The 13,467-nt window shown below is 38.7% G+C and overlaps 1 protein-coding gene across 1 annotated transcript; it reads left to right on the top strand.

Moving 5' to 3' along the window:
- Window positions 1–556: 556 nt before the first annotated feature.
- On the top strand, window positions 557–9,733 carry LOC133743733 (ATP-dependent zinc metalloprotease FTSH 11, chloroplastic/mitochondrial). Its single transcript, XM_062171762.1, has 17 exons — window positions 557–1,384; window positions 2,132–2,285; window positions 2,941–3,033; window positions 3,192–3,277; window positions 3,386–3,509; window positions 3,956–4,075; window positions 4,340–4,390; window positions 4,478–4,539; window positions 5,659–5,716; window positions 5,997–6,122; window positions 6,196–6,276; window positions 7,152–7,281; window positions 7,389–7,537; window positions 8,205–8,486; window positions 8,801–8,890; window positions 8,981–9,034; window positions 9,151–9,733. The coding sequence occupies exons 1-17, from the start codon at window positions 717–719 to the stop codon at window positions 9,304–9,306; spliced, it is 2,484 nt and encodes an 827-aa protein (XP_062027746.1). The 5' UTR covers window positions 557–716; the 3' UTR covers window positions 9,307–9,733.
- Window positions 9,734–13,467: the final 3,734 nt, after the last annotated feature.

Raw genomic sequence — 13,467 nt, 5'->3', positions numbered from 1 at the left:
CATAGTGGGCTACCTTTACAACCTTCTCCCTTCTATCCCAATGTTCGAGATCTCTGCCATAAAATAGAGAGCTCTATGATGATGAGAATGAAAACTAGAAGCACAACGAGGGTCTTCCAACACGAATTGAAATAGCTTGTGTTTTGTGTTTTGATGTGTCTTTATCAACACATTATTTTTTACAAACCGCTCTCCTTCATGAACATATTCATTAAAAAATTATTCATCGAGGGGGGCCGTTGTTTAAGAAAAAAAAAATGTTAATTTCAATCCCCCAAATTATTTGTGAACATCTTACTTTACACACATAATATCAAAAATAAATTTCATTATAGATGGCTTAGGGAATCTTGGACACTATTGCTTTCTCTAAACATTTGGGATATCTTAGGGAATCTTGGACACTATTGCTTGCTCTAAACAGTCTCCATATTCTATCAACCTTCAATTTTGACGAACTTGGAGATGGCAATCAAACTCCTAAATAAAATAGGACGTCCAAAAACAAAAATCCCAATCAAATTTTTGCAAAACAAGAAGAAAACAGAAGAGAAGACTTGTCACACCCTCACACCCAATGAGAAGAGCCACAAACTAAAGTAGAAGCCGGCGCCAATTTCAATCCAAGATAAGATTACTAATCCCTTCTTCCTCTCCTGTGGCTCTCAAACTCTCAGACTCTCAGGGAGGGAATTCTCATAAACCCTAAAACAGTAATGACTACTCTGCAAGCTTCGCTTCTCCTTAACCTCCCACTCACTCCAACTCTTTCTTCTTCTTCACTCAAACGCTTTCACTTCTCTCGCTGCTCGGGTTCTTGTAGTTGCAGCCCTGTTTTTCTTCCCAATATCAATGTCTCTTCATCGCCGAGCTCAAGAAATTTCAGATTCAGCGGTCGGAACACGTCGATTCCCTGCACATTGCACCCGGAGAACGCGAGTTTGGATCAAGAATCGAACTTTGTCGACACCCGTTTGGATTCCGAGGGGAAAGAATCGAGCTTGGATGAAATTAACGGCGGGGATTTGAGTAATAGCTCGGTTGCCGGAGCTGAAAGGCCCGAAAGTGAGAAACTTGAGGCGAAGGAGCAGTCTGGGGAGGTGGGTTTGGAGAATGGGGGTGAGAAGAGTGAGGGAGTGGTGGTGGAGAGTGGGGGTTTGGTTGGGAAGAAGAGTGGGAATGGGTTGCCATTGGTGGTGTTCTTCATGGGGTTGTGGGCAACTGCAGGGAGAGGGTTTGAGAAGGCATTGGCGTCGGAATGGTTCAGTTGGTGGCCGTTTTGGCGGCAGGAGAAGCGGTTGGAGAGGCTGATTGCGGAGGCGGATGCGGATCCCAAGGACCCGGTGAAGCAGAGTGCTCTGTTTGCTGAGCTCAATAAGCACAGGTTAAAGCTACAGACATTGAATGTGAATTCTTATGTGTTTTGAAGGATATAGTGTTACGCTTGCTTTGCTTTTGTGGTGTAATAACTTAGTTCAAGTGATCCAATAACCTCTAGGTAATTAATTGATTATAAAAAAGTACCCTTAGGAAAGAGTAGTCTGATTACATGAGGGCAGGTAGTCTGTTTAGTGGTGTTGCTTGTGCAAGGGTGCATAGGAGCTAAGGTGATGTCATCTTCCATCATTGATGTCATAGTCCAATGAGTGTAATTTGTGAAGAGGAATTAGAGAGCTGTTTGGACTTGACCGATTTATCTCCTTCATGATTTCTTGGAGTGGAAATTTCTGACTGGGAGCTAAGGGGTTATATTTTAAGGTTGTGTGAATCATCTTTTGGATATATTATTTCTTTCTGCATGGAATTTTCGTATACTTCTTGTATACATGCCAGCCTCTAGCCATTTCTTCGTATATTTAGTGTATTATAAAGGTGGAAAACTTTAGTAGCCCCAAGTTCTATTTTGGCATTTTGTTCTACTTGGTTGATTACAAATGGTAGAAATGAGAAGAGAATTAAGTTCTTAACTAATATTTAAGAGTCTCCTGCTTTATGAGTTTTACTTCCAAAGTTTATGGAGGTAGTAGAATAAGGTGTGATTTTAGTAATGCAAACATATATTATATCTTGAAGTGATTTAATAATCCTCCCAGCGGTAAGTGTTTAACTGAGCAATATTATTCTCTTTCAGTCCTGAGTCTGTCATCAAGCGCTTTGAACAAAGGGATCACGTTGTAGACAGTAGAGGAGTTGCAGAGTATCTTCGAGCTCTTGTGGTCACTGATGCTATAGCTGAATATCTTCCAAACGATGAATCTGGAAAGCCTTCTACTCTTCCTTCGCTGGTAATCAAGTAGCCTTGCATTTTATTTTTGTAGTTTCCCTGTGAGCTCTTTCGTATGTTGTATATCACCATAAGATCAATCACATCTTCATCATCTTGCTTTAGCACTTCTATAGTTGTATGTCCTCAAACTTTCAAAAGTGAACAAGATTTATTGAGCTGCAAACCCCATAAGCTGAAAAAATTATTCAATGATATTTCAGAAAACTACTAGAAATTGTTATGTCAGTAAAAACTATCTAAGGTTGCCAACATTTGATTGAATGAATCTGTCTTTTTTTTTCTTTTTTTCTTTTAAAGGTTGGGAAATTGGTTGATATGTCACTCCTCAAATGTCAGATTGACATATGTATTTGATTTGAAGATAGTTCTAAAACGTTGGACTTTAGATGTTAAGATGAATCTTGTATAATAGTACCATCTGTGATAGATATAAAAACAGAACATAATTTTTCTACTCATGTTTTTGGCTAACTTGAACTTGTTCTCAATACAATTACTAAAAAAAATATTTTCATTCAATCCTTAAACCCAAGAGTAAATGTCCTGTGGAGTAAACATAGATCAAAGCACATGCTTTTGCATTCCTCTTATCCTAGTGCTATGTTCTTTATGGTGGGTATTTTTATCTAACTCACCTGTGAATATTTATGCAGTTGCAAGAATTGAAACAGCGTGCATCAGGCAACTTGGATGAACCCTTTGTCAAACCTGGCATAAATGAGAAGCAACCATTGCACGTGCTGATGGTAAGTCTTAACTCAAAGTTTATTCTTGGTGCCTTATAAAGAGAAGAATGTTGTCGTATTTGTTTTCTGTATACATGGGTTATGTTTATTCTATATGCCTTTACTCTTTCTCTGCTATTTTTTTTAATCCCTAACCCAATACATATCTCATTTATTAGGTTGAACCGAAAGTATCAAACAAATCTCGTTTTACTCAAGAGCTTGTCTCAACCATCTTGTTCACAGTTGCGGTTGGATTAGTGTGGTATGAGTAATTAATAGCTCTAGTATCTGTTTCTCTCTTTTGCAGTTACTTGCTGTTCACCTTTAATATTGAACTGTTTCTTTTAGTAAATTATGGAACTTGTTTCAGGTTTATGGGTGCAGCTGCTCTTCAAAAGTACATAGGGAGCTTGGGTGGAATAGGTGCTTCAGGTGTTGGCTCAGGTTCTTCCTATACCCCAAAGGAGTTGAATAAAGAAGTGATTCCAGAAAAGGTAGATGATTAATATTCAGTAATCAGAGTGTTAGTGATAGCTGAGACTTTTTTATAATTAGTTTGTTGAATGAGTCTCTCTCTCTCTCTCTCATAAGCATTTGTTTATTGACAGAAGAAGACTCAAGTATTTAGATTCCATAACGTAGGAATTGAATGTGTTTTCTCATGAAAATTGGATGTAGACCAAGTTAATTAACAGAAGAAACATTCTAATTCTTGTAATTCATCTCGTGTTCCACTGAAAGTTGTGTAGGATGCCATAGTTTTGAACTATCCAAGAATTGTCTGATAACTTAGAAAAGGTTGTCTTTGATTTTCTAATGGGTAATATATGCAGCACTTCCCCCTTTTTTCGGTGTGGTGGGGGTATTATATATATCAATCATGCATTTGACATATCCCAGCTGATCAGTATCTCTGGCATTTTTTCTTGTTTTGTTGCAGAATGTTAAAACCTTTAAAGATGTCAAAGGCTGTGATGATGCAAAGCAAGAGCTTGAGGAGGTAGTGGAGTACCTCAAAAACCCAACTAAATTTACCCGCCTTGGGGGCAAGTTGCCAAAGGTTTGTGATAGTTTTTTGAGTAAATGTTACTTTCAGCTATATAGTCTTATGTACTTTTATCCTGCTTAACATTTTGACCTTCTATGGCTTGCTACATAAGAAGCCATGGCGGAGAATTTACCTTCCATAAATTTACTCTTAAAACATAAACTTGTATTTGCCTCATAGTTTTCTAAACATGCACTTTGACCATTTGTATTTGCTTTTCCTTCAAATGTTTGCCTTTTATATTTAACATGAGTCTAAAACATACTTCTATTGCAGGGAATTCTTTTGACAGGAGCACCAGGAACAGGAAAGACATTACTTGCTAAGGTAAGGTGGTTTATGTTAGGTCCTGAAGACTATTGCTGGAGGCAATACCCAATATTGATTATGTCATGTTTATGTTGGACCATGCAGGCTATTGCTGGAGAAGCTGGGGTGCCATTTTTCTATAGAGCAGGATCTGAGTTTGAAGAAATGTAAGTCATTCTTTATGCTTTTAAATATCTGCCTATCTTGTAAAATTATTGGAAACTGAACAATTTCCTATTTTTCTTTTTCTTTTTTCTTCATTTTGATGATTTTTCATTCGTAGACTAAAGCAATAAATATTAAATAGTTTCAGGAAAAAAAAAAAAAACTTATCCTCTTCTTTTGTAAATATGTAGTGTTGTCTGTTAAGAATAATTTTAAATCAATTTCAGCACATTAAAAATTGTAGCAGTCCGGTGGTACATTTGATATGTTATCTGAAGTTCTTTCATGTGATCCATCGTCTTGTGCACCTTATAATTTAGCTGTTTTCAATCATTGACATGAAAGTACTTGTCATGGTGGCTTAAAAATGATGGTTTCCGACGTCAGGATTAATATCTCATTTAAGAAATATTATTATTCACCTTGTGATGCTTTCTTTCTCTTCTATTTCTGTAAAGTTTTCCTTAAATGTCAGTGATGTCACTGTAGGATCACTGCACTTGTTTTAAACATATTTAATCTTCTTTAACTTGTTATCAGATATCTGAGCAATGAAATATAGCTTCTGCTCTGGTTTACATTAAGTAGTCGACTTGTTTTACTATTTGGTTTGTAAAGCTTGGGTAGTCAATGGTTTTGGGATGTTAGGGAGTTAACTTGTTGATTTCAAGAATGTGGTTGCTACCTTGGATGATCTTTGAAGCATTCCTGAGGCCACTTGCATTTTCTTACACCTAAATTTCCTTGTCAAGTTTCTTCTGCTACTTAAGCTACTTGGCTGTTATATGGCTTTGATAGCATTTAGTGTATACAACAGATTCCTAGCTATTACTGTTCATATTATGAAAAAAACAAATAGATCAGTCTATGACTGTTACTTGACAGCTTGCTTATCAATGGTACTCGTGTATGTTTGTTGACATTCTCCAATGATTAAACATTTTTTTGTTTGGTTCTTTTGTCCGCATGTGTAGTTTTCTTTTTCTTTGTAGCCAAAAGAGATCAACTGAGATCTGATTTTTGTTGTTTCTGTTTGAGATATGGAGAAAGTGAACTGATATTGCTCTGATTTATTTGCATATTAGTCTTTAAGGATCTCAAGTTACTCATTTTGTGTGCAGGTTTGTTGGAGTTGGTGCTCGGCGTGTAAGATCGTTATTTCAAGCAGCTAAGAAAAAGGTTTGTCATTGACCACGCACTGTTTGGCATGCATTTAAAATTTTGGAATTGAAATATGGAGAAAACATACAGAAAATGGACAGCCGTGGGTGATAGTGTATTAAGTTATATATTTCTTGAAGTCGATTATATGCATTTTTCTTTCTACTTCTCTTAAGATAATGGTCAGACGTTCAGTTTTTCAAATTATGCGCTCCGTTGATGCCATCCAAGTGAGTGCCTTATGCTTGTGCTTTGGTCTGATTGTGGTTGATAATTTCTTTTCCCCCCATTTTCACAGGCTCCTTGCATCATTTTCATTGATGAAATAGATGCTGTTGGATCCACTCGGAAACAATGGGAAGGGCACACAAAGAAGACGCTGCATCAATTACTGGTTGAAATGGATGGTTTCGAGCAGAATGAGGTATGTTAAAACATCTTGGTGTATTCCTGGTATCCTGTCTGCTCATTGTAAATTAGTACAACATGTTCTGTAGGGAATAATTCTGATGGCTGCAACCAACTTGCCTGATATTCTTGATCCAGCATTGACCAGGCCCGGTCGATTCGACAGGCATGTAAGTTGTATATATCCTATGTGGATCAAATCACAATGTGTGTTTTTTTCATTTTTTGGAGATTTGATGTTTGTAAATAATATTTGGTCGTGTAGCTGACTCATTGGAGTAACTGTTCAGTTTTACACTTGAAAATAAAAGAACTAGTGCTTATTGGATTTACTATTAATATTTATTTTGTTTTTTGGAAAATTACGGTGACATCAGCTGATGTGTCTATCCCTGATTCTTTTTAAGAGTTCCAGTCCTGGATTTTTACCAGTTTTCTAAGGATTGGAAAAATTAGTAGGTGTGTCTTGTAGCATTTTGGGAGAAATGTCTATGATGGGAATTAACTTAATTTCATTAGGCTAGTTTATTTAAATTCTGAGATAATGACGGTCCTTGCCTTTTAAGTTTGGATCAAATGCTTATATTTTTCCTGAATGGGCTTCTCAGGGTGCAGGTTATGATCTTACTTTTGGTTTTTTTCAGCAGTGCTTTGCACTGGGACTAACTTTAGTTTATAGGTCAGTCTGGTTGAAAGAAAAGTTGGGCCTTCTTGGGGTACAAATTATCATCTTACTTTTGGCCTTTTCAGCAGTTCTTTGTACTCTGGACTAACTTTAGTTTATAGGTTGGTCTGGTTAAAAGAACTTGGGCTGCAAATTATCATCTTACTTTTGGCCTGTTCAGCAGTTTGTATTCCGGACTAACTTTAGTTTATAGGTTGGTTACTTGGTTAACTGAAAAGTTATAAATACTGGTCTAAGAGTAAGAAATCAATTCACGAGCATCTCTTTTATTTTATGAGGGTCAGAGTTGTATTATTGATTTAATGGTGAATTTTCATAATGACCTTCAAAGACAGTAAACTAACAAATCCTATTATGTAGATTGTTGTTCCAAATCCAGACGTTCGAGGTCGTCAAGAGATATTGGAACTTTATCTTCAAGATAAGCCATTAGCTGATGATGTGGATGCTAAAGCAATAGCCCGTGGCACACCAGGATTTAATGGGGCAGGTCAGCTTCTTTAATTCTACTGAAGTTGACTTATCTTCTATTGAAAATGTAAATTTTATCTTGCTGCCATGAACCCACACTTCTTTTTTGTTTTTCTGTTTAATCAGATCTTGCGAACTTGGTTAATATTGCTGCTATAAAAGCTGCTGTTGACGGGGCTGACAAGTTGACTGGTTCACAATTAGAATTTGCCAAGGATCGGATAGTAATGGGAACAGAACGGAAAACAATGTTCATATCTGAAGAGTCAAAAAAGGTATGTATATCATTCACCTTACTAGCAGTTCATTTGTGCCCTTATTTTATAGTTGTGATTGTCAAGAACACTTTCAACCCTTGAACTCATGCTTTCTCTCTTTCTTTACATCTCATGTGAGAGTTTAAGTTTTGGGAAAGAAAAAAAGAAAAGAAAAAGATGGCTTCTCTCATTATTCTCTATTCTTTCCCTATCTGCTTACTACCAGAAGTATAATGAAGTTTGCTCCTTTATTATGGATATTCTGGAGCATTCTCTAGGTCCTTCTGTTTAAATTTCATTTTATTTGTAGTTTTTTTATTTATCCTTTTCTTCTTATTTTCTTTTGAAGGGCTTTTTGCATCTTAGTTTAAACCATAGGATATTTTTGGATGTAGTCCAAATATGATGTTAGCATATCAACATTTTCCCTGTATATAAAGAAAATGCTCTCTTCTCAGAGAATCTGAACAATCTGTTTCCCTATCGTGGTTATTGATGGGCACACTACACTCCACTGCATTTGTATATACATGATTTCATCTGATCATTGATCTTCAATGATAGTGTGGTTATATAATATGCCAAACTTGTCTGGTTATATATGATGTAGAAGGCTAGGATCAGCTTGATTGTTGACGTTTTGACCCATGATTATTATTTGCTAATATAATTACACACCATTCAGCTCACTGCATACCATGAAAGTGGTCATGCAATTGTTGCTCTGAATACTGAGGGGGCACATCCAATTCACAAGGCTACAATCTTGCCTCGTGGATCTGCTTTGGGAATGGTCACCCAGCTCCCTTCAAATGACGAGACATCAATTAGCAAGAGGCAGCTATTAGCTCGTCTTGATGTCTGCATGGGAGGAAGAGTAGCAGAAGAGATCATCTTTGGTCAGGATTTTGTCACAACTGGAGCAAGTAGTGATCTAAACACAGCTACAGAGCTGGCCCACTATATGGTATTTCCTTTTCCTTTAATGTGAAATCTATATTCTCAGGGAATCCATTGTTATTTCCAGTATTTTAATGGCAATTATGTATGTTAATGCTCGTCCTTTAAAAAAAAAAATCATCTTTTCTTTCTTGCAATTGATATAGTTTATCCTTGTGTCAGTGGTTGACTTTCAGAATTTGTTTTATTTATTATATATCCTCTACTTTTGTAATTCCAGTCTTCACGACTTCCATCTTGTGGTGCCCAAAGAACAATTTTGTGCTTGCTGTCCTTTTAGTCGTATCTCTTATATTAGCTAATATCATCTCTGTGATTAAGGTATCAAGCTGCGGTATGAGTGACACAATTGGGCCAGTTCATGTCAAAGAGCGACCAAGTTCTGAAATGCAATCTCGTATTGATGCAGAAGTATGTTCTTGTTATCTTGGGTTGTTGTTCATAAGTTAGTTATGATACTTGTTTTTTTGGAATCTTAGCTTTTTTGGAATGGTTCTTCAGGTTGTGAAAATGTTAAGGGAAGCATATGATCGTGTAAAGGTCCTCCTAAAGAAGGTTAGTCTATAACATACTTTCTGGCGCATTCAGTGACTTATTATACTACAGGATGATGGCAGCACTTATGCTGGTATCTAGATTTCGCTGACTTCTCTCATTTTCATATTATTCAGCATGAGAAGGCGTTACATGCATTGGCAAATGCACTTTTGGAGTATGAGACACTTAGTTCAGAAGAAATTAAGCGTATTATGCTGCCATATCAGGAAGGACGGCTGCCTGAGCTACAAGAAGAGCAACAAGAAGAAGGGGATCTTGTATTGGTTTAGACTTATTCTCCTCTTCTGGTCTGTAACTTATCCGACTGTCGGGGAAGAGCCTTGTACAGTGTAGTTGAAGGCATTACAGGTGGATTATCTATACAACTTTTTCAATCATGATCGCGTTCACTCATCCTAAAATTCGTGTCATAAGATGTGATTAGGAGTTCTACGTGTACGCGCCACAACTTCTCTCAAGCAACCTCAACTCCTGCTCTTTGTTGACAAGCCAACGTGGATAGAAATCATGTACCATTAGAAAAATCATGTATTATTTGAACTTCATCCATTTTGGGTGAATTTTGAAGAATGTCATTGTTTGCTATCAAAGAAATAAAAGTAGTCTAATCTTTCGAGAATGTTAATATACCAATGGCTTGTGTACAAAGAAATGCATTATTGCTATCAAATTGAAAGTTGAATTGTTGAAAAGCTCTCTCTTTATGCTGTGCCCTATAGCATACTCTGATTTGCATCGAAGTTACTGATTAAGCAAGCATTATTGTGTTCATAGGGAGGGACAAATTGCTCGAAAAGGTACAATTTCAGTATTATTCCATCTTAACTCGTGTCGAGAGACCTCTCACTTAAATGGCTTGAAATAATAAAAAGTGTCAAAAATTGAAAGTTTTTCATTTCATTTTATGACATGATCCCGAAAATTTACGACAACTAATCTTTTGACCTTGTGAGATTGATCGGCAAACACTAATGAAGAGATGACTTAGAAAAGAAATCGAGAAAGATGAGAGGAGTGATGTTGTGATGGAGACAGAGTGACTGAGTGAGGCATCAAGTAATTGAAATTGTTGCAAAATAGGGTTTCGACTTATACAGCAAAACGACGTTGTTTTAGACACTTCGATTCGATTTCAGTTTGGTTTGGTTTCTGACTCCTTAAAATTGAAAACTGAACTGAACTGGTTCCATTTTTTTTGAAATTTTTTTTTTATGCAAAAAAGTTAGGCTTTTTTTCCTCTTTCAGCTCGATTTATTATTATTTTTTTTCGATTTTTTAAGCCCATCCGTATAATAAGTTGTCTTGATAGACTTTCCACTTAAATGACTCGAAAAATAAAGAATGTCATAAGTAAAAGTATTTTATTGTTGTAGAGAAATTGAAATTGAGAGAAATTCACTGTGTGTGTTCTCATTGATAATAGGGGCCTCTTTATATAGAGGATTACAATGCATAGAGTCTGAATCATACAAGGAAATATAATCTCTAGATTCTTCTAATTAAACCCTATTACCACTAGGTCAAGTAACCTAGAGTTTTGGCCAAACACAAATTAGGGTTTACTCGAACACTCCCCATTGTGTTGCCCAAACGCGGTGCTTCTCTCGTTGCCTCGTTAAAAAACCTTGCCGAGTAACAAAAACCCAGTGGGACAAAAATAACCTCGGTCGAAGGGGAAAAAGAGCACAACACACCCTTCATGTTTCGAGACGAACATGTAGACATCTCCCCCTGATGTCTGCGCCTCCCCCTGATGTCTACGATCATGGGAGTTCAGATAATTTCCGCAAGCCAATTCTTGCCACATGTTTCTCAAACGTGGATTTGGGCAATGACTTAGTAAACAAGTCTGCCACATTGTCCTCAGATCGAACTTGGTTCACTTTGATCTTGAGGAGCTTCTGTTGTTGCTGATTGTAGAAGAATTTAGGCGATATGTGCTTGGTGTTGTCGCCTTTGATGTAGTCTTGCTTCATTTGTTCAATGCAAGCAGCATTATCCTCATAAATGCTTGTTGGCTCATCTCTGGTAGACTTCAAACCACAATTGTTTCGAACATGCGTAACTATGGATCGAAGCCATATACATTCACGAACTGCTTCGTGAAGAGCAATAATCTCTGCATGATTCGAAGAGGTAGCGACTAAGGTCTGCTTTGTAGACCTCCAAGATATCGCGGTCTTTCCCATGGTGAAAACATAACCAGTTTGGGAGCGACCTTTGTGTGGGTCAGAGAGGTACCCAGCATCAGCAAAACCTTCCAAAACACTTATATCGTTTTGGGATGGGGAGAGGGAACGCAATTCACCATGTGTGGCGTCCCTGGCACTTGATGGGTCTGAATCCATCTTCTCTCTGTAGGGATAGAAGAAGCCCATATCGATCGTACCACTTACGTATCGAAAGATATCTTTAACACCAGTCCAATGGCGTCATGTAGGTGCAGAGCTATATCTAGCTAGCAAGTTCACAGCGAATGAGATATCCGGTCTTGTGCATTGTGCTAAGTACAATAATGCGCCTATTGCACTTAGGTAAGACACTTCTGCCTCTAGCACTTCTTCATCGTCATCTTTTGGACGAAATTGATCCTTCCTTGGATCAAGACTACGGACGACCATTGGGGTGCTTGAAGGCTTAATCTTGTCAGTGTTGAAACCCCTAAGCATTTTTGGGTATAAGCTTATTGATGAATCAGGATACCATCTCTACGGTGCTCAAGTTCTAAACCGAGGCAAAACCGTGTTTTCCCAAGATCTTTCATCTCAAACTCGGATTTCAAGTGTTCAGCGGTTTCCCTTAACTCTTTAAGGGTGCCAATTATGTTCATGTCATCGACATAAACCGCTATTATTGCAAATCCGGAACTCGTCCTTTTTATGAACACACATGGGCATAGTTCATCGTTGACATATCCCTTTCCAATCAAGTAGTCACTTAGACGGTTATACCACATCCGTCCGGATTGTTTCAATCCATATAGTGAGCGTTTCAATCTAATTGCAAACGCGCTCCGTGGTTTAGAGTCACTTGATTTGGGTAACTGAATTCCGTCTGGAATCTTCATGTATATCTCTGTATCTAGATCCCCATATAGATACGCAGTAACCACATCCATAAGCTGCATGTTCAGTTTTTCGGAAACTACCAAACTGACAAGGTAGCTGAACGTTATGACGTCCATTACGGGAGAATAGGTCTCCTCGTAGTCGATTCCAGGGCGTTGTGAGAAACCTTGCGCCACAAGGCGAGCTTTGTACCTTACAATCTCGTTTTTCTCATTACGCTTTCTAACGAATACCCATTTGTGACCAACTGGTTTGGTGTTGGGCGGTATTGGCACAACTGGTCCGAATACCTTTCTTTTCGCTAGAGAATCAAGTTCTGCCTGGATCGCATCTTTCCACTTTGGCCAATCAGCTCTACGTTGGCATTCATCAACGGAGCGTGTCATTCATGTGCCTTGTCATGAGAATGATGGCTTTAGCTTCATTCGCCTCTCTCGTAGCTCTATTTTCTTCAAAAGCAGCAGCTTGTTGAGGAGTACGCACGTCCTGACTTGGCTCTTGGATCGTACTCAGGATCCCATCAGCCTTAAGATGCTGGCGCACATCACGGACCCACTTGTGGTATCCAGCGCCTGTTGTTTCTAGTGGAGCGAAGCTCAACTTGTTCAGGTTACTCATTCTGAAAAACAACAAGAAAATAGGGTTAGTTTCAGAGCGAAAAAGGCTACCACGAAAAACTATAAAATTTCTGAGCGTAGTCTCTTCCAAGAAATTAGGGATTTTCTGAGCGTAGTCGCTTCCAAGAAAATCCGATTCCAAGAGGGGTTTTGGATTAGATCGAAACGACGATGTATGTGGTCGATCGTTTTCTTCTCAACAAACTCTAAGTTTGGAGGACTCTACAAGCTCCAAGCTTGGAGTGAGCACGAACCCCCACGGTTCGGCTATTGGTCTCCCCTATGAAGAAGAAAGGGGGGTAGAAGAAGGGATGTTGGAAGTCCCCGAGAAAAGAAGAAGAAATTGAAAAACTTCAAAAACGGGAACTTTTAGAAAAGTTTACCTTGAAAAATAGCTGGAAATCTTGACCAGAAAAGTTGTTGGCTGGGCAGTGCAGGGATACTGCAGGGTCGCTGCGAGGATGCCGCGAGAATGCTGCGGAGATGCTGCGAGGACTGTTGCGGGGCCACTGCGGGGATGCGACTGCTGCGGGGATGTCGCGAGGCCGCGAGGATGCTGCAGGGGCAGCTGCGGGGTCGCTGCGGAGATGCCGCAAGGACTGTTGCGGGGCCGCTGCGGGGATGCGACTGCTGCGGGGATGTCGCGAGGACGCTGCGGAGATGCCGCGAGGGTGCAGTGTTCGCTTGCGGGGAGCAGCGAGCGCAGGTGCGCGTAGGAGCTGCGAGGGATTTAGGGTTTTGGTTT

Source organism: Rosa rugosa, chromosome 4 (assembly GCF_958449725.1).
Source record: "Rosa rugosa chromosome 4, drRosRugo1.1, whole genome shotgun sequence".
Classification (NCBI taxonomy): domain Eukaryota; kingdom Viridiplantae; phylum Streptophyta; class Magnoliopsida; order Rosales; family Rosaceae; genus Rosa; species Rosa rugosa.
Note: the sequence above shows the minus strand (reverse complement) of the source record. Positions and strands in the feature narration are given on the sequence as shown.

Excerpts from the sequence above, each read along its gene's own strand:
- LOC133743733 (XM_062171762.1), top strand. The coding sequence starts at position 717 with ATGACTACTCTGCAAGCTTCGCTTCTCCTTAACCTCCCACTCACTCCA. Across the intron at positions 1,385-2,131 it reads GCTGAGCTCAATAAGCACAG|TCCTGAGTCTGTCATCAAGC; the intron begins GTTAAAGCTACA and ends ATTCTCTTTCAG. Across the intron at positions 3,510-3,955 it reads AAGAAGTGATTCCAGAAAAG|AATGTTAAAACCTTTAAAGA; the intron begins GTAGATGATTAA and ends GTTTTGTTGCAG.